This window comes from Camponotus vicinus, unplaced genomic scaffold, assembly GCF_025532165.1.
Source record: "Camponotus vicinus isolate PSW18456_S1 unplaced genomic scaffold, iyCamVici1.0 SCAF_3, whole genome shotgun sequence".
Lineage (NCBI taxonomy): Eukaryota > Metazoa > Arthropoda > Insecta > Hymenoptera > Formicidae > Camponotus > Camponotus vicinus.
In genome coordinates, this window is record NW_028141967.1 from 18,561,316 (window position 1) to 18,580,575 (window position 19,260).

At 36.6% G+C, this 19,260-nt stretch overlaps 3 protein-coding genes across 7 annotated transcripts in view; 2 read left to right on the forward strand and 1 right to left on the reverse strand.

Moving 5' to 3' along the window:
• Nucleotides 1-260: 260 nt before the first annotated feature.
• Nucleotides 261-11,573, reverse strand: LOC145968821 (uncharacterized). Of its 2 annotated transcripts, XM_083094631.1 has the most exons (4): nucleotides 10,886-11,573; nucleotides 6,079-6,795; nucleotides 1,660-4,859; nucleotides 261-1,006 (listed from the first exon to the last, which is right to left on the reverse strand). In XM_083094631.1, exons 2-4 carry the CDS (start codon nucleotides 6,094-6,096, stop codon nucleotides 841-843), a joined length of 3,384 nt encoding a protein of 1,127 aa, XP_082950757.1. In that variant the 5' UTR covers nucleotides 6,097-6,795; nucleotides 10,886-11,573; the 3' UTR covers nucleotides 261-840. The 2 variants fall into 2 exon arrangements, with proteins under 2 accessions (XP_082950757.1, XP_082950758.1); XM_083094632.1 differs by lacking the exon at nucleotides 6,079-6,795.
• On the forward strand, nucleotides 10,873-13,582 carry LOC145968822 (methyltransferase-like protein 25B). 3 transcript variants are annotated; one of them, XM_083094633.1, is made up of 8 exons: nucleotides 10,873-11,055; nucleotides 11,259-11,368; nucleotides 11,824-12,082; nucleotides 12,171-12,319; nucleotides 12,428-12,730; nucleotides 12,803-12,956; nucleotides 13,019-13,128; nucleotides 13,212-13,582. In XM_083094633.1, exons 1-8 carry the CDS (start codon nucleotides 10,939-10,941, stop codon nucleotides 13,501-13,503), a joined length of 1,494 nt encoding a protein of 497 aa, XP_082950759.1. In that variant the 5' UTR covers nucleotides 10,873-10,938; the 3' UTR covers nucleotides 13,504-13,582. The 3 variants fall into 3 exon arrangements, with proteins under 3 accessions (XP_082950759.1, XP_082950760.1, XP_082950761.1); XM_083094634.1 differs by lacking the exons at nucleotides 10,873-11,055; nucleotides 11,259-11,368 and adding an exon at nucleotides 11,412-11,591 and having other exon boundaries at nucleotides 11,864-12,082; XM_083094635.1 differs by lacking the exons at nucleotides 10,873-11,055; nucleotides 11,259-11,368 and adding an exon at nucleotides 11,598-11,794 and having other exon boundaries at nucleotides 11,864-12,082.
• A 705-nt stretch (nucleotides 13,583-14,287) lies between these two features.
• Nucleotides 14,288-19,260, forward strand: part of Sm (heterogeneous nuclear ribonucleoprotein L) — a 152,359-nt gene continuing 147,386 nt past the window's right edge. Inside the window, exon 1 of one of the 2 annotated variants that reach the window (XM_083094638.1) lies at nucleotides 14,288-14,738. In XM_083094638.1, the coding sequence (XP_082950764.1) occupies nucleotides 14,676-14,738 (63 nt within the window). In that variant the 5' untranslated portion in view covers nucleotides 14,288-14,675. The remainder of the gene's footprint in view (nucleotides 14,739-19,260) is intronic. The other variant, XM_083094636.1, reaches the window with a different exon arrangement.

Genomic DNA, 19,260 nt, shown 5'->3' on the forward strand with positions numbered 1-19,260 from the left:
GTTGCATATGTAAAATTAGAAGATTAATTTAAAGATATTTTAATGTTGTATATATGGAAAAACGTATCATTTTTTCAACAGGTTTATGGTCTTAAATATATAAAATAAGTGAGTTTCAAATATTCAAACAAATCGATGATTGCACTAATACTGCATATTTTTATTGAAAATGAATATTAAATATATTTTGACACAATAGATATGCCGTAATTGGAACACACACATAAGCTAGAAAAAATACATATAGACATGTGCAAACATCAAGAGACTGCGTTTTATTTTGTATAAAAAAGTACAAAATTATTCTTATGTACATAATAATACATAATCAAGATATCTACAAGAATACTTATGAATTTGAAGTACATAATTTGCCATGCTGCGACTCTCTACCTCATTCTGAAAACCAACTACCTCTGTTATTATTCCAATTGCAATAAAAATGCATCATGTGACAATTCAGAAAATATATCCGCCTTTTTATACTATTTTACATATCAGCGTTTAGTATTTATTACTATACGATCGATTTATAAAGGTCCATTCCTCTTCTGTTGTTGCAAAATGAGAACGAACGAGATAAAAAATTAAATTTTACTTAAACGATTTGAAAAATATTAGATTAATTATACCAGGAACAATGTAAGGAGATAATTAGTTTAAATTGAAATAAAGTTAAAAGAAAAACAAATATAAAAAAATAAAGTATAAAATGCAATAACACGCACACTAGGGGATATAATAAATTATGAAACTTTCAGAAAAAAGTATTCTCTCTGCGTACGGCCACAAATGTTTTAAGCACCTAAAGTGAAGAGCTCTTTTTTTTTTTTAATAAAATTAGTATGTCGAGAAGGGATTTTCGATAGAATCAGTGCCGTCAGAATTGCTTTCGGCGGCGTCCACAAAAGCTGTCGAGAGGTCACCGGCCAGTTTGCTGACGGATCCAGAGGTCACATCATACATGAAGATTTCCTTGTCACCCTGATTGCCGCCGTCTCTCGGCCTGAAAAATCGCGGTTAGTGAAAGCGCGTAGCACTAGCGAATTTCTTGACTTTCAAGTAGATTCGCGGGATAGGTAAACTATCGATAATAATACACGCTGAGAATCGTATATGTTAAAGACTTAGTGAAGCAAATATCTGATTAGCATGATACATATGTATAACATAAAAATGAAAAGACAAAATTACGAAGGAATTGAATTCTTGATATAAAATTATAAGATGTTGGATATATTAAAGAATGTAACAAAAATTTAGAAGCTGTAAGTAGATTACGAATTAACAAAATAAGAATAAATAACAAGTGTTAGGATATTTATTAGATTAGAGAATATTTAATTATACATACTATATATGCGCATTAAAAAGTAGAAAAGAAGCTTTTATTTAATCAATAATAATCCTATTACATCTGAAAGTATATAAGTTCAGTTTTGCCTATTATAAATCTTTATCTTCAATGTAATGCAATAAATTAATTTTCTAGAAAATCACAAAAATAAAAAACAGTCATTGCTTAATATTTATATTGCAATAAAAATCTTGCAACCGATCAACATTTTTAATCAACGTAAAAAGTGTCTTAAAGTATTAATGAAAAACGAATTACATAACAATCTACGTGAAACGCTCGTTAAGATAATTGATACTCACATGGTCACGAGGAGCACGACGGACTGCCTCTGCGGCTCGGTGCGGCTCTCCTGCTCGAGCCACTTCTTGTAGTTCTCCGCGGTGGGCTTCTTCACGAGCTGTTTGAGGGTGTCCCCGGCGAGAAATCTGACCGGCTGCACGTCGCCACTGATCTTTCTACCGCGCCGCTGCGAATCCGTGATCTCCTTCTCCTCGCCGCCGAGAAAGTCATAGTCGACAGGTGCTAGCACCACGACGCTCGAGATCTTGCGGCCATTGAGCTCTGGCACGTCTGGTATCGGGAAGGACGCACCGCTCACTTTAAGCGGTAAGTAACGATTGTATTGAACGGGGTCTCCGGCTCCCACGGTTACCGGCTCGAGCCGGGTCGCGTCGTCCCGTATGTGCTGCTCCGCAACGGCCCGGCCTTGCTCCGTATTCGGATCAAAGCGTACTACTTTCATCTCGACGCCGCCGGGTCGTAAGGTAGCCTGTTCGAACTTAGTCGAGCCGCCGCCGCTCGTAGAGACGGTGACGGTGGACTTCTTCGACGATGACGAATTCTCTCCGCTCGATATACGCTGCGTCGTCTTCGTCACCGGCCTCCTGGCGATCGCTGGCACGGGCTCGCTGCCGGCGGCGATCGCCGCACCGCCTCCGGCACCGTAGAAATTCGCCAGCGCTTCCGGCGGTAGTTTCTCGATCGGTATGTCGCCAATCTTGTCGTAATCGAGAATCTGTATGTCGGCGTTGCCCAGGATCCCGGAACTCAATAGCTGTTCCCTGATATCATCCGGCACTTCGTCCGGCAGGTTGGCGATGTTCTCCTTGATCTTGGCCGCCTTGTTCGGCGAGAGAGTTGTTGGTGCCTCGGTAGTGGTAGTAGTAGTAGTGGTGGTAGTAGTAGTGGTAGTCGTCGTCGTTGTCGGTAGGAACGTTTTGGCGGTCGACAGCGAGTTGAACTCTTCAGAAGGGCTAACTGGCGTCGCATAGATCTTTTGCGTGGGATTATTCTGGAATATCGGCCGGCTGCCCCATATAGATTGCGTTTGAGAGGAAGCGATCTGCGGTCGTTGTTCCGGACGATTCTGCGAGAAGAAGCTCTGTTGATTATTTTGATAGGTTTGATGTTTCGCGTTTAATTGTTGATGTTGCTGCTGAAGAGTATCGGTCGAGATGAAACGATTCGGTAGATTCCCGGAGAGTTGCTCGGGATCGTGAAGAATATTGAGCGGTTGCGCTGAAACAAACTGGTTCTGAGAAATTTCAGGAAACGCAGTTGGTTGCACTATCGTGGGATTTGGTGGGAACGGACCAGGATGTAGCGGATTCTCTCTGATTGAATAATGCTGCTCCAGCTTTGGTACGGCTTTAAAGATTTCGCCTGCCGATCGTTGAGGTTGTTGAAACTGCGGCTGATTATATTTAAGTTGCGCGCGATAATGTTGTTCTTGAAGAATCTTTTGCTCCTGTTCCTGCTTCCGCCTACGTTGTTCCTGCAAACGTTGTAGTTCTTGCAATTGTTGTTGTTCTTGGATACGTTGCTGTTCCTGTAGGCGTTGCTGTTCCTGTAAACGTTGTTGTTCTTGCAATCGCTGCTGTTCTTGGAGTCTTTGATGCTCCTGTTGCCTCTGATGTTCCTGCTGCCTCTGCTGCTCTAATAATCTCTGTTGCTCGATTTGTCTTTGTTGCTCCAGAAATCGTTGGTGTTCTTGATGTCGCTGCTGCTCATGTTGTCGTTGATGTTCTCGTTGCTTTAACAGTTCTTGCTGTCGTCGTTGCTCGTGATACCGCTGCTTTTCCAGTTCCTGCTGTTTGAATGGAGGTAGTGATTGTGGTGGGAGTTCAACATTGAAACTATTTGGCCTTGGCAAAGGTTGTTGCGGCGATTCCGAATTAAAGCCTCCAGGTCTAATGGATAGTGGTTGTTGTGGCAGTTGTTGTGGCAGTTGTTGTGGCAGTTGTTGAGGCAATTGTTGAGGCGGTTGTTGGGGCGGTTGTTGGGGCGGTTGTTGAGGCGGTTCCGCAAAATTATTTTGTGGTAATGGTAGCGGTTGATTTTGCAAGTGCACACTCTGATGCGATATCGATAAAGTGGGTGGGAATCCGGGTTGCTGCGGGTGATTGATGTTGACACGATGCGGTGGCGGTCCAAAATTATTAAACGGCGCGCGTTGTTGCACTTCTGGCAAACCCTGAATTGTTATAGGATGCCGCTGCGGCGATCTCGATGGCGGTGATGGTGGATTTCTCAAAGGTTGCTGAGGCGGAAACGCTTGATGATGCGATGGTAGTGGTGGTGATGGTGGTGGTGGCGGCTGCTGCTGCTGCTGTTGCAAGAACGTCGGCGCCTGCTGCTGCTGCTGTAAAAATGTTGGCAGCTGCTGCAGCGCTTGTTGCTGAGGTGGGAACGAGTTAATGATACGTTGTTGTGGAAATGCAGGTGGCACTCGCGGAGGATGCACCGCTGGTTGCAGCGGTTGATAGGGACCATGCTGTCTTTTCGGCGATCCCGGAGCTGCCGTCGGTTTGCTAGTATGCTGTTGCGCACTATTGGGCGTCTCCAAATCGCTGCGCTTGCTGTGACTATTGGGTGGTACCTGCTCGGTGCCGAAAGTCACACGGATGCCGCTACCGCCGGAGTGATATACTTCGCTATCAGGTCGAATGATAGCGCGCAAAGTTGTCGATGGTTCCGGAAGCGGCGCCAACGTTGCTGTCTGTGTCGGTTCCTCAGCGTACGGCGCATGATTATCCGATTTAATCTCCTCATGCTCCTCCACTGGCGTCAGCGCGGGAATCGGCGAATCGTAGACGACGCGAGTCTTGTCACCGTAACCTTTTTTCTTCTCGTATTTCACATAAAACACCTGAATAGGTTCCTTAGTTGGTCGTGGTTGAGGTGGAGGCGGCGGTGGTGCTGGAGTCGGCAAAGATTCATTAGATTCTTTAATAATGATCTCAATGATCGGCTCAGGTTCCGTTGGATAGTAACTTAGTGGACTCTCCTCGTACAGATCATCACTCTTCGGACTCGCTAAAGGATTATACAGAGGATCCCTTTGAGAGTATTGCACTATCGGTTCCATCTGCACTGCATATGGCGGCAGACGACCGCCCTTTCGCAGGAAGGCGAGTTGCTGACGTTTATCGCGGTTCTTCGATGAACTCTCCTCCTTGGCAAAAGCTGCGGCGACGAGAAGCGTCGCCGCCAAGAATGCCTAGAAAAAAAAGAATCGACGTATTGACAAAATATTTTTTTACTTCGTAACGCTGGCCATATTGATATTTATAAAATTAATATTCATTACAAATATTACTACTTCAAATATGAGAGAAATAAATTTTTCTTTTCTAGTGCTAACTCCAAGTTCGATAAAATATTAATAATTTTTTTAGCAATAATTCAAGTCTCTAAGAAATAGCATAAAAAATGATTTACATCATTTGCATAGTCTAATAAATCGATGATGTCACTGTTTTAAATCGATTAACATAGCGAGCTAAAATATAAAGAAGGGGAACTTTACGCGCTCTGATAACCGAGTAACCCGTTTAATAACCAGAAAACGTACCCAAGACCTTAACAGGTCTCGGATCGATTGGTATGCTAGCGAGAATCGAGGAACAGTTAGCCTGATAAGCGATTCCCAGTTGTGATCGCGCTCTCGATATAGCGAGGCCGACTTGCGACGTTTCTCGTTTCTTTGAAATCGCTCGGTTCCCAAACTTTTATTACCGAGGGATTGCAGATTTTCGTGTGTTCTACTGATGTAATTATTGACAAGATTAAATGACTTATTTTCTCATTATTTTTTATAAATTATTTTTTATAAATTATATAATAAAGTTTTATAATAAACTAATTAAAAATATAATTAAATCTAATCAATTTTTATCATTCTTCCCCACAATTTCTAAAATATACACATGATCACGCAATAAGATATGCTTCAATGTATGCGATTAATTTTATGAAGTCAACCGAAAAGTGGGTGAAGAGAAAGAAAGAGAGAATCAAAGTTCAAGACTGTATGGCGTCGCGTTTCACTTCGAGAATTCGGTGCCTCTCTCGGCACTGGTTAGCATATTCAGAATAAGGTCCTGAGCATCTTTTTTAACACAAGATACACGCGCCGATTTCGAAGCCGTATTCGGAGCTGCGAGATTAACTAAAGGAAAGTGGTACCGATGATGAAACATGCCTGTGATTATAAACGGTCAATTATCCGTGCAGAGATTATCGGTCGTTTCATTGCCGGTCTCGTTCGCCGAGTTTTATTAATGCACTTTCCCCGTTTCACGAGCGCCGATACGCTCGCTGATTACAAATGATAGAATCAAGAGGGTCTCGCGCGACACGCTTATTATGATGAAAGTACAAGCGATCTAAGGGGTCCATCCTCGCCCTCCTCGCGAATGCCCTGTTATAATAATTACCAGCTTAGCGAACCGCATGTTGCAGTTGTTCGTCGTCCCTCTTCCTCGTTTGATCCGCGGAAAGGGTCACGCACTTCTCTCACCGGCCGATTCTCGCGTTAGAGACGGCTGATTCGCGACATGACACCGCTCGAGACGATCGTGCGTGTCTTGCTGGACGATATCGAGCGAAGCCTCGCATGGGAACTGAGGACAGATCAAGCCCAGGGGCCCGTTTCTCCCTACTCGATGCCACCACCACCTTGAGGCCACCGCTCCTCAAGAAGCTCCTCTCTAATATCGAAGACGGTGGAGCAGCACCTTTCTCCGGGGCCGCTCGATGCGCACGTCTCATTGGTATTTGTGTTCGTGGTACATGCAGACATGTACATAACTGAAAACGGTAGGAAGAGAGAGAAAGATTCGCGCGGTATGGAGTGTATCTTCTTCACAACGACGACTTTCTTCAAATCCGTCCAATTGACCATGGAGGGGACGATTATACTAAACGCCATCACGCTCTTCCGCGACCTCCAAGGCCCATCGAAATCGAAACCTGCCTTTCTTTCTTCTCTCGACACCGTGCATACCGAGAGCTATTCGGTGAAAGAGCCGCGCTGAGTCTCTTTATGCCGTCAATTCGAGCGAACACGATTACTTTCCCTATGGGATAACCTGCGCTAAGCTGCGACTTCCTCGAGACAGGTGATCGGTTCCGATCCGTCCGATGATTCTTGTCTACAAGAAAGAATACATAAATTCGATTATTAATAAATCGCACGACGATTAATTATTACACGATTTATTATAACTCTTGACCGTGTTCGGTCTCTGTGATTATCTAAATCGTGTCTGTAATTATATTATCATTAGTATTTTAGCCATTGACTTTCCCTCGTGGATCTTGCTTCTCTCGAATAATAATTGCATTTATATTCATTCTTTTAAATAGTACAAGTACGTTGCAAATGAATTCTCTAAGCGAAAGCAATCTTAATTAATTTTATAGAAATGCAAGAACAGAAATTGTTACCCCGTTCCTTTTTTATTTTCTACAATAGTGATATTCCATCCTTTCTTTCTCTTTTTACGCGTGTGTTTGTACATGTGCTTTCAAAAAAACATTTTTTTATATAAATATATAATTATATATCATACAAGCCATATTACATATACAAGCACATAATTATAGATTACAATAATTATATATAATTGTATCTTCATATAAAACTAAGTATTATATACAAATAAAGAAAGGATGGAATATCATGAATATACAACTTTCAGAAATAATAATTAGAATGATGACTAAAATGACGTACTCAATCTACGTACTCAGATTCTTCTTGTACCTTCTATAAAAGATTTCGCATGGTGCAAGAGATTATTAGAATCCCGTTACGTCAATATATGACAGATCTGCTCTATAAATTACATGAAATATTTTTCCAGATATGATACGAGAGATACGATCTGAGGTAACTCGTTAAGTCGCAAGAAATAATAGCAGATCGTGTACAAATCATGTTCGTCATTACGAAAGGCGTACATCTAATAGAGCAATTGAACGAGATGACCCAAGGGAGAGCCTTGCTTCGATTGCAAAAGTGCTTTACAAAAGTGACGTAAAGTTCTCGTGTTCGCACTTGCGCAACCGTCTTCGTGTTTCTAGCTTGGCCGATCATCAAAACCGGTGTGATTTTCTATCGTTTTTCTGAAGCTCTTCGAGAGATCATCGATCGCTCGAAGGAGAATCGAACATTACGAGACGGATTACGAGAGAGTATCGTGCGATTTCAAAAGCCACGGGAGAAGCCATTCGCGTGATCGGAGTTAGGTCATTTAATATTGGCATTTATTAATTTTTCGAGTCGATGGTACTGGCGGTGGCGATCAGCCTCTGGCGGACATCCAGACGTCATCGACATCGAGATTGGACGTCGCGCGTCCTACTTGCTAACTTTCACTTATATGTACGCTGGCGTAAGAAGATCCGAATAACAGCCGGCAGATTCGAGGATGATAAATACAGAATCCGTCTGTTCATCCGTCCGAGACAGCGATTCGCGAATCAAAACGATATTTTACGTTGATTTATCGCCACTTTGCTACGAAATGATATCACATTGCTGGACACTCTCTTCTCTAACCGAATATTATCTCGTAGGCGAAAACGATTTATCACTTTTCCGCAACATCGTAAAAGCCAAGCAGTAAGATCCTAACTTGCAAGCTGTTTTCTCCGTGGATATTTTAAGGAAATCCGCTCTTAAAACATGACAGATACATGTAACTGTACAATGTTTGATCGTAAAATTGATATATTATTTAATTTCCGATATTATTATAAATATATTTATATAAGTAATTTTATATAACTTAAATGTGCTAAAAAAATTATATAAATTTTTATTAGAAATTATTTAAAACAATAGCTGTATATTGTTTATTTTCTTATTTGGATTGAATGAGACTATGTAATATGATTTTATTCCATTTGCCTCATCTCGAGATTGCATTTACTTGATCTATAAATTCACGATATCTCGTCGAGATATTACTAAATACAGTATCATTGTACAATAAGAACGCATAGTGATAAAATTACTTTTCCTGAAACGATACTTTCTAACTGGTTTTCTACAATATGACTATCACAATTATCTTTATTAAATACATTCATCTTAATTAAATACATTTTTCGACCGACATTAGCTGTAGGAATTTAATAATTTATCGTATATAATATTTACATCTTATGTGTTGCACGCATATATTTTATATTATGCTATACAATTATTATATTTGCACATGTATTCACGCACAAAGAGCGTGGAAATTTTCTCGGGGACGAGAATTCTCTGTCACGTCATCTCTCTTTCTGCGATTGCAAGACCGATCTCCGTAACTGCTATGGCAAAAGATTGCGCGAATTTGATTTGCCCAGTTCTCATGAAACTAGGGGAAGACGATATGATTCTTCTACGAGCATAGTCGCTAACTATACATATAATCTTCTTCGAGAGCAGTACCTTCATGTGAGCAATAACGTAACTGTTGAAGAGTGAAAGTACCGTAAAGTGGGACGCCGCGGGAATAACGTTCGCTTTTATAATTAATAAACAAAGCCTACAAGCTGCTCTCATCGTCATTCTGCAATTCTGCAATGTGACATTTTTTATGAGACCTTGATATCCTCGGTTAATGATCGAGACCTTTTCCACGCTTACTTTTTCAAGAATGTCGCATGATCTTTATGGCAAATAATAATCACAAGTTTTATAAACTTGCACAACTCGAATCATGCTAAAAAATTTATATTAAACATTAATAAAGAGAAAAAGTTTTTACGATAACATTATTATTTTTAAATTTTCTATTTTCTTTTTTAAATAAAACACTGTCTGTTGATTTAAAAAATATTATATACCGTTAAATTCATTTTGCATTAAAATATAATGTAATATATATTGTTTTTTTTAAACTATAAATATTTGAAAATAAATCTTGTAAAGAGAAAGAGAGAAAAAATGTCAAATTAATTAAAAATCATTTTAACATTATATCTTAATAAATTGTTTAACATTACTTAACATTGATATTGTTATAAATTACTTAATTATTAGATTATACTACAAATATTATTTTTTTAACTATCATACATGTTTATTGTCATATATTTATTTTCATTTTATTTATAAAAAAATTCTTTTGTTTTTATTTTCAATTCTAATGTCATACAACAATATATATGTCATTGTCTGTAATCCAATTTAATATGCGCGGTGATTTAATTCATTACGGAAAATTCTCACTCATCTTTTCCAGCGTGAGAAAATTATTTCATAATCTACAAGAGTATTGCACGCTATGTATGCACAAATCTGAACTAATTAAGAAATGGTGTCAAACCGAAACTAGCACGCGATGTAATGTACATACTTGTAAGACTTTTATTCCCCTAAAAATATGAAACATTCTGCCGGTCTTTTTAAATCGAATTTAAAATGAAGAAAAGTTTTAACGAGACATTCTAGATATCCACGAGTATCGACTATATATAAACGGAAAATACATAACTACGTTATATAATTACATACTTAAAGACGAAAAATTGTCTATAATTGATGTTATGCTCTCTGCACTTTCTATTTCAGCACATTGCACTTCGTATAGGTTGCAATATCGGTATAGTTTCGTCGGAAATTCATTTCCTTTTATTTTTTTTAATTGATTAAAAATGTTATATCAATTTTCTAAACATCTCTCTCAATGTTTTATCACCATTAACTTAAATAAATCATAAAGAGCATGATGAATAATAAGTATCAACTTTCTCCTCGGCTAAATCACTTATGCTAGCAGTGATGTGTTTTTATTAGTGAGGGGACCCTAACTTTTAAATTGTATGTGGACTGTTCGTTATTTTTACGAGACTAGAATAAATCGCGAAATGATTTCCACACATTAGAATTTGTTTACTATTAATGCATAAACTGTTTACATAAAAAATACTAAATAATATATGTAAAAAAATTCATACATATATACTATATTTTTTATTTCATATGAAATAAATTTCTGTAGCCACTTTTGTGATAGATAATGTGACTTTTTCATAAAATTTTAAATAACAATAAATAAAAAATTATTATATATAATATAAAAATTTTAATATGTGACATTGAACAAAAATTTGTGAATAAAAATTTGCATATCAGGATTCCACAAGTAAAATGCATTTATAAAAAAAGTAACAGAGACGATGGTTATTTGATAAATAAATAGATAACATAAGCCAAATAAACTTTGAAAAACATGGGCTAACCTGCGCATCGGGACAATTCGATACACGAACTTTGCACCGTTCATCTCGACACAATGGCTGGCCCCGTGGTTACGTGCACATGTGGAACTTGCTCTAAAGTTCGCGTAACAATCCAACAAATCTTCAATGTACTAGACACATACAGCTGGTTATTGGACTCGTATGTCGTGGTATGTAGCTCAATTAACTATTAGCTTCGGCATCCATTCCGTATTTTGATTTTCCGAACGATATTTCTCTTTCGGGCTTAATCGCGTACATGTAAACATCGTCGTGTAAACGCATGACATACATACATTTCGTACACATCTCTCCTCTATTTCAATATATCCTTCAAAAATGAATTATTAACATGGAAAAATTCGTCCTGCAGGACTTCTTCCAGGAGCAATTATGGGAAAAGCTGCCGAATAGCTGGAAGATCTTTCTGCAAACTGTATCGCCCGAAGAGTTCGGGAAATGGTTAGCTAATGACATCTCGTGGTAAGTTAAGTGTGCGTTTCACTTATAACGGGTCGATAACGCGCGACAGAGATATTCGATGAAGTCGATGATTTATTACGGTACGGATTACATTTCTGCAACAAGATGTTTGTTAAATATACGTCGATTGATTATTGAACGGAGAATTCCGAGAATCTCGACAGGGATTCTGGGAATTCTCTACTCAATAGCCAATCAATTCAACAAATGTCATACATCAGCTGTTTGTAGATTGCTAGTATATGTATTAAATGATTCATATTTTTATGTTCCATTGACATCAGATGTCAATGGTTCATTCAGTTTTACGTCACATCGATTCTTAAAACAAAATGCAGTTTTTGTCGAACATTTCGATTGACTATCGGATAATGGATTTTCAGGGGTCTTGTAATGCGATACATATTTATTTTACTAATGCATAATGTAATTCGATAATATAATTCATCTCATAGCAAACGCGTATGGCCACTGTCATTGCTTGCACTTCGGCAGATAACAAAGGATTTACAACTAGACAGAGATCATCGAAATGACGGAAGCATCTTGCGATGCGGCAGAGCAAAAAAATTCGAGTGCAATTCGGAGAATTTTGTCGTGGAAAATAAGAATGAAAGATCACACGAGATACATGTTGCTTTGAAGAAACATAATAATCTCTTTCTGAAACATGTTAAGAAAAAAAAACGACACGAGATACAACAGATAGCACAGGTACGATTAAATAAATTCTTTTAAAGTAATAATTTAGATTGAATATAAATTATTTGTAGATTCTCTATAACAGATTTATTTATAATAGATATGTGCAGATTGTGCACAAGAGTCCAAGACAAGATGTATTGTTGATATTGGAGCAGGAATGGGTCATTTAGCTCGGTCCTTAGCATTTAAACATGATTTATGCGTAATATGCATTGAACAAGATACAGAATTGTCACAGCAAGCAAGGTAATATTTTTTAATAGCTTCTTTAATTATTTTTAGCAATTTTTGCATATTTTATTGATACTATTATTATTCTTCATAACAATTTATTTAACAACTTTTCATTGACAGAAAATGGGATAAAGAATTATTAATATCTTTATCTAAACATTTGCCTGACTTGCCAGCTAATCTTCCGCAACATGTATCGATTAAACTTGAAAATACCAATTCTAATCAATCAAAGATAATCAATGATATCCAAAAAATATTTTCCAATGATTTTAATCTAAGTGAAAAAAGATCTGGGTTTGGAATTGTGGGACTACATCCATGTGGAGATCTTGCAGCTACGTTATTGAAACTTTATACATCTCAATGTGAAACAAGATTTATTTGTATCGTCGGGTGTTGTTATATGAAATTAACATTAAAGTATGTCTATGAGATACCAGAAAATAAATTTTTGTAATTATAATTATGCTAAATAATAAATAAAATATTTAGATATCCAGTGAGCACATTAAGTGGGTATCCACTAAGTAAATATCTGTCATCATTTGCAAATTACAAGTTATCTTATACGGCATTAGAAATAGCATGTCATGCTATTGAGAGTTACTGTGATAAACTCAAAACTGGAAATTATGAAGATTTAATAGTTAAGTATATCATATATTCTGAAATATGCCATAGAGCTGTTATCATTAAATTATGTTTTAGGTACATGCTTATAGAGCTATTTTGGAAACTATCTTAATAAAACGAGACAGTCAGTTGCGTCATTCTCAAGTAAAGAATGTCAAAGTGACAAAATCTATGACGCTTAAACAGTTGAGTGAAATGAATTTAATGTTTATACTAGTGTAATTGAACATGTATCATTATAATATTAAATATGCTTGTATTATTACAGATATTGCGCACTTGCAACTGCAAATTTTGAGGAGCATCTCCGACCTAAAGATTCGGATTTTCAGAATTCGCAAGTAAAGTTTTACTTAAGTCGATGGCAACACATTGTAATATTTGGCGCATTACGTACGATGTTAGCGCCATTAGTGGAAACTATAGTTTTATTGGATAGATTCTTATATTTATCAGAAAATCAGTTATGTCCAGTATTAAAACCTATCTTTGATGTGAGATTGTCCCCTCGAAATTTTTTACTATTTTCAATGAAAAATATCGAGCAAACACCCTTTTAATTATATTTGAATCTTTTCTTTCTTTGTTAATATAAAGTTGAAAAAATATTGCAAAAATTAAATTAACATTTATATTTCATGTTTCTCTCTCTTTTTATAAAATTAAATATTTTAAATATTTACATAATTTTGTGTATAATTAAATATTCTATTTTTTTACATAATTCAATTTGGAGATAAGAATATACTTGTTGCATAAATTCAATCAAAATATAATTATATATAATTTGGAGTAATATTTGTACGTAAAAAAATCGTATATATATCAAAATTTTAAAAATTAAATTGGTATTCGTATTTTTTTATGAAATTAAATATTTTGTTTCTGTAATTTTACATATAATTAAACGTTATATTTTCCCAATTTAATTCGAAAGTAAGAATATGCTTTTCGCACAAATTCGTTGAAAATATAATTGCAAAATATGATTTCGAGTAATATCTATCATAAGAATCATGTATATACATACCTACAACAAAACTTCGCTCTAAAAATTAGACTGATTAATTCGATCCTGCTTTCGCGCCTGAATATACAAACCTCGACACGCGTTCAATTAATTCCATATTCAGTAAATAAACAGATTAGACTCCAATCTCGAGAAACGCAATCGTACCATACGCCCGCGTAATTCTCTCATGAAAACCGCCTAATCGTAAAGCTCCAATAGAAACACAGCGGCACGTATCGCGCGCGCGACCGGCGGACCAATCGAAACGCGATGCGCGGGACGAAGCTGCGCGCGCGCAGCTGTCAACGGCTTGAAGACTGCAAATGTTTCGCGGCGCCACCGGTAGGGCGCGCCGCGCTAGCCCGGTCGTCAGTTCGCACGAAGCGTTGACGTTCGTCCGGCGAGATCTAGGCACAGTTTCCCTTAAGCCGCTCTCGCGCGTTTGTCTGTTCTCGTCGCGTCGTGCATCCTACCGATTATTATTTTCTCCTCCTTTCCCCTCCCCCGTTCGCGCGCACGAGATCGTCGGCACGGTGTGGAAGAAAGAAAATTGCGAGCGGTATACACAATACCCTCGTGTCGTCGTCGTCGTCGTCGTCATCGTCGCAGTCGCCGCCGTCGTCGTCGTCATCGTCGCCGTAGTTTGTCGTTCGTCATCGTCGTTGTTGTCGCAACGCCTAGTGCTCCAATTCAAACGCGTCGCCCGCTATTCAACGGAGGATGGCATTCAACGGAGACGGCCCGCACTCGAAAAGGCAGCGACTCGAGGAATCCGGACATAGGGTGAGTGCCCGCCAATTATCATCATATAGCCGTATGCCATACGTGCCCTTCGCGTTATCCTGTCTCGCGTCGAGCCGCTCGCTCGCGGGACGAACGGACGCGCTCGCGCGACGCGAGGGGGACCGCCGCGTCGCCATTTATCGGTGTAATAATCATGGAGAGCGTGTCCCGCCGCGCGCCCGAGTACGCCAGATTTCTGAGCGACGCGCGGGGCGCCATTTATCCGCGATTCCGATGCACGCTATGCATACGTGTGTGTATGTATGCACATATAGGCATGTCCATCGCCCGCCGGTTTGCTCGCTCCCGATAACAATGGCGGGAAAGAGGGGGGGAGGAGGATGCATATTCGCCACCGTTCACGACAGTCGAGCAGCGAACCGACGCGATTGACATGTCGATCGTTTGTCTAATCGTCGTCGCTCCGGTCGTCAATCATTTTGCAAATATCGTGAAAATACTCCCCCCCCTCTCACTGCGAAAAAGATTATATGAGTCGATTCGTGTAAGATTGTTTGTCGATCTTTTCTGGATATTTGTGCGAATTTTAATCAGTCAAATGTTATCATACATGACATCGCAAGGAAGTTATATCAGTCTAATTTCGCGAGAAATTTTGAGAAATGTTATCTCTTTGTTTTTCTCAGATGGGAATTATATAATCGATTCGTAAATTACTAAAAGATAAATTAATATTTTTCTAGCTTTCGATATATATATTTTTTATACATGATACGTGAATACGATGATCTAGTGCTTTTGATTATTGATTTTCATTTTAAGTAAAAGCAAATAAAAAATTAAATTTTTAGAAAATTAAAAGAATATATATAATCTCTCTAAAATATCTTTTTAATATCGCAAATATTACAATTTTGTGTGAAAGAAAGATATTATAATAAAAAAACAATTTTGCACAACTTTGATAAAAAGTCAAATGTAATCAAAAACAGCAATCAGAAAGTAAAATCAACTTTTGCACGCTAACGTTGCTAATCGAGAGATATTCTATTCAATTTTTATCTTATCTAAAAGACATATGCAAGCGTCCCAGATTTTCTTTCTCTCTATCTATTTATAAAATCTTTTACAAACCTAAAATTAAGTTTCTCTTAATAATTTTTTCAGTATTAATAATTTTTTAAATAATAAGTGAAAATAAAAAAAGCAATATATTGAGAAATCAAGAACAATACATTTTTTGGAAAGTTGTAGTACTTTACATATAAATGAATAACAAGATTTTATTCTTTTATTAATTTACATTAATTATCAAAAGCTTTAATATTGTCAAAATATTTTTTTAATACTAAATATTAAAAAATTGTGAAAAATAGCAACTAAACTTTTTTTTTATTATTTAACTGTCAACCGACTTCGAAAAAAAATTCGTAGATTTATTTATTATATGTGTAGGAGGAAGGGAGGACAGCTTATATAATATAATTTAAAATGATAATTACATTTTCTTATATTGCATATTTTATACATAATCTCAATTTAAAATTACCTATTATATGCGAGATGAGAAAATTATGTATATTCAACATACAGTTTAATTCTCGCAGATTGAAATGTTAATTATACTCATATTTGTTAAATTGCGATATTTTCATATTTTTTTCATTTTTTTACATTCATATTTTATTCATTTAGATGTCATGTGAAATGTTTAATTGCATCTTATTTATTTTTCTACTTTGTACAACTAATGGATAGCATAAATTATGTTTACTTTAACGCTTTATTTTGTAAAAATTTTCGAAAATTTATTTAGATTTTAGCTTTAAGACAACATATTCTACTATTTTTCCACGTATTTAAAATTAATTCAGAAAACTTTAGGAAAAATTGATAAAAGTTATACCAATCATTATCTAAAAAGATATAATGACGATAAAAAAATTGTAAAAATATTAGATATAAAAAACAAAACTTGTCAAATTTATTGCCAATTCAAGCTTAACATTTCAATTCCATCCCAGCAGTGAAATAACGTGAGCGGCACGAATATCACGAATCCGAACTGAAATTGAATTTCATATTAATTATCTAATCATATTACATTATCTTTATTCTAAATAGCTGAAATTGTTTGGCACGCGTAATAGAATCTCAGTATTAAGGCTCGTATCGGCGTCGCGACAGCAACCTGTTATCCGGAAGACCACGTCAGCAGGTGCGTTATCGTTTTTCGCAAAATGAGCAACGCGAGGATAATGCACGTACAAAACAAAGCTCGCGCGCGCGCGAGCGCGCTTCGTGATCGATAATTCCGCACGCGTTATCAGCGCGCGATGCACGGCATCGGCGACGGACGTTCCCTCGAGATAACCGCAACGTATCGACGAAGATACCGTCGGATATAATATAGGGTAGGAGATTTCCCGATTTATTTCCGCCCCCGCAAAATCCTTACGCATGGACGACGCTGCTGCGCAGAAAATTCGTCCTTCATAATTTATCTTTTTTTTTTGCCTCGACACTTCGTGTTTCTCTTTCCGTTCGTTTTATATGCCTCTCCGCCTCTCGCGTACACTCTATACAATTACTGTTCTTTGCTGTACTTCCGGTTTATCGCGCGCTTTGAATATGTATGTGTCGGGTCACGCGAAACGCGCGCGAATATCAAAAGAAACCTTTTCATCGCGATGCAACCCCGTCCCCGTTGAGTTTAGAATGCATCCGGGTTGCTGCTATTTATCAATACAGCAACTGGTCGCCTGGGTAATATCGAGTCGAGTCGAGTTCAAATGATTCGATTGTGCTTACGCATAAATCGACTTTTATTCGCACTGTTACTATACGAGGTCGATGGACCTTTTACGTCAGAACTCGCTTTACGTCAGATGCAGCGAGACACTCACGCACTGTTAATCTCGCAGATTAAACCATAATAATTAATACCGTAGGTATGTTAAATAAAATCCGTAAAAAATAAATATTATTGTGAAACAAAAGTTCGGTTGTGTCACGTTTAGAAGATTATCGTATATTTCATGTCGAGGACTTTATCGAGGCAAAAAAAAAACATTTTCAAATATAACAAAATATTGTTTCCATTTAATACGAAAAATATTATTAATAATCAATTTTTAAACTCAATAAGCCAATTCTTATTTTATTCGCAGTTTGTTTTTTTATAGGTTTTTCTAAAGAAAGATATACATTGATTGCAAATTAAAATACTATTACATAGTTTATTATACAAACAAAATTGCTTATAGAAAAGCTTAAGATAATATACAGTTTGCCATAATTTAACTTTAATATAAAGATATCATAACGTTAGCGAATATCCATAGGATTACGAACTTGCAAATGTGTTAGACCACTAACTTCCTGGTGGATATATACCCAGAGGGATCAACAAATACATATATCTGCAAACTATTCATCTATTTGAAGCATTTTGCATGAAACTATTGTACTTTATATAATTTCTCGTTTACAGTTTTTACAGAATTATGTATCTTTAATTATATATCTTTTTTTAAATATAATTCCAAGTGAACATAAAAATATATTTTAGATAATATTCCATATATGTTAAATATAAACCATGTTTCACTATTAGAAATTATATAAGGCTTACTCTTAATTATTATAAATTAATATTCGTCTCTAAAAATAAATTTTATCGGTTGAGAATCTCGAAATGAATCTCGCACAAGGATGACAATCCGTTGTAATACAAGATATTTCTTATTGATGCATCGTTATTGGTCAGTGTCTCGATCATAAATCGATGTCTACAATTTGCGCCTAACAGTTAGGATTATTATTGTAATGATTACTATCTCGACCTTCTCTGTCGCTGTCGATGCATCAGTCGTTGCAAAGATTGAACAAGGTGCATTTTGCATTATGCATACGTATGTCGACTGATATTTGAATACCATTATTTGCGCATCAGTACATCCTGATTCATGACTTTCCAATCGTATAGTTCTATCTAACTTTTATTTTTAATTTTCGAATCTCATTTAATACAAAAAATTTTTAAGCATCTAAAAGGGTTATTTCCAATTGTTTTTTATAAATGAAAAAAGATTATCATAGAATAATTATTAATCTTTAATAATATCATTAGTTTTTGAATGTATTTGAAAAACGTTTTGAGAATTGTCCGAGTTAAATCGATTCTATTATCAAATGGCTTGGAAATGTGAAAAGAAACGAATATTCTTGAATATCGTAGCCTGCACTGCTTATTAATATTTCATCTTGTTTGATATCGTTCGATATGTAGGTCGACATTCCATAGGTATGCTTGAATAATTTATCATATAATTTAAAAAATAAAAAGAATGATTCCTCAGGAAAACAAGGTTGCATGATTGCATCGAAAAAGATTAGTGTCTTTTCTCACTGTCACCTGTTATTTTCCTTGTCTTCAAAAAAATTTTTCTCATTAACATTTCTCATTAATATTCTTACATTTAAATATTTATGTATCTTGCTCTAATAAATATCTGATATCTTATCTCGATAAAAAAAAATTTCTTTTTTCACACACAAA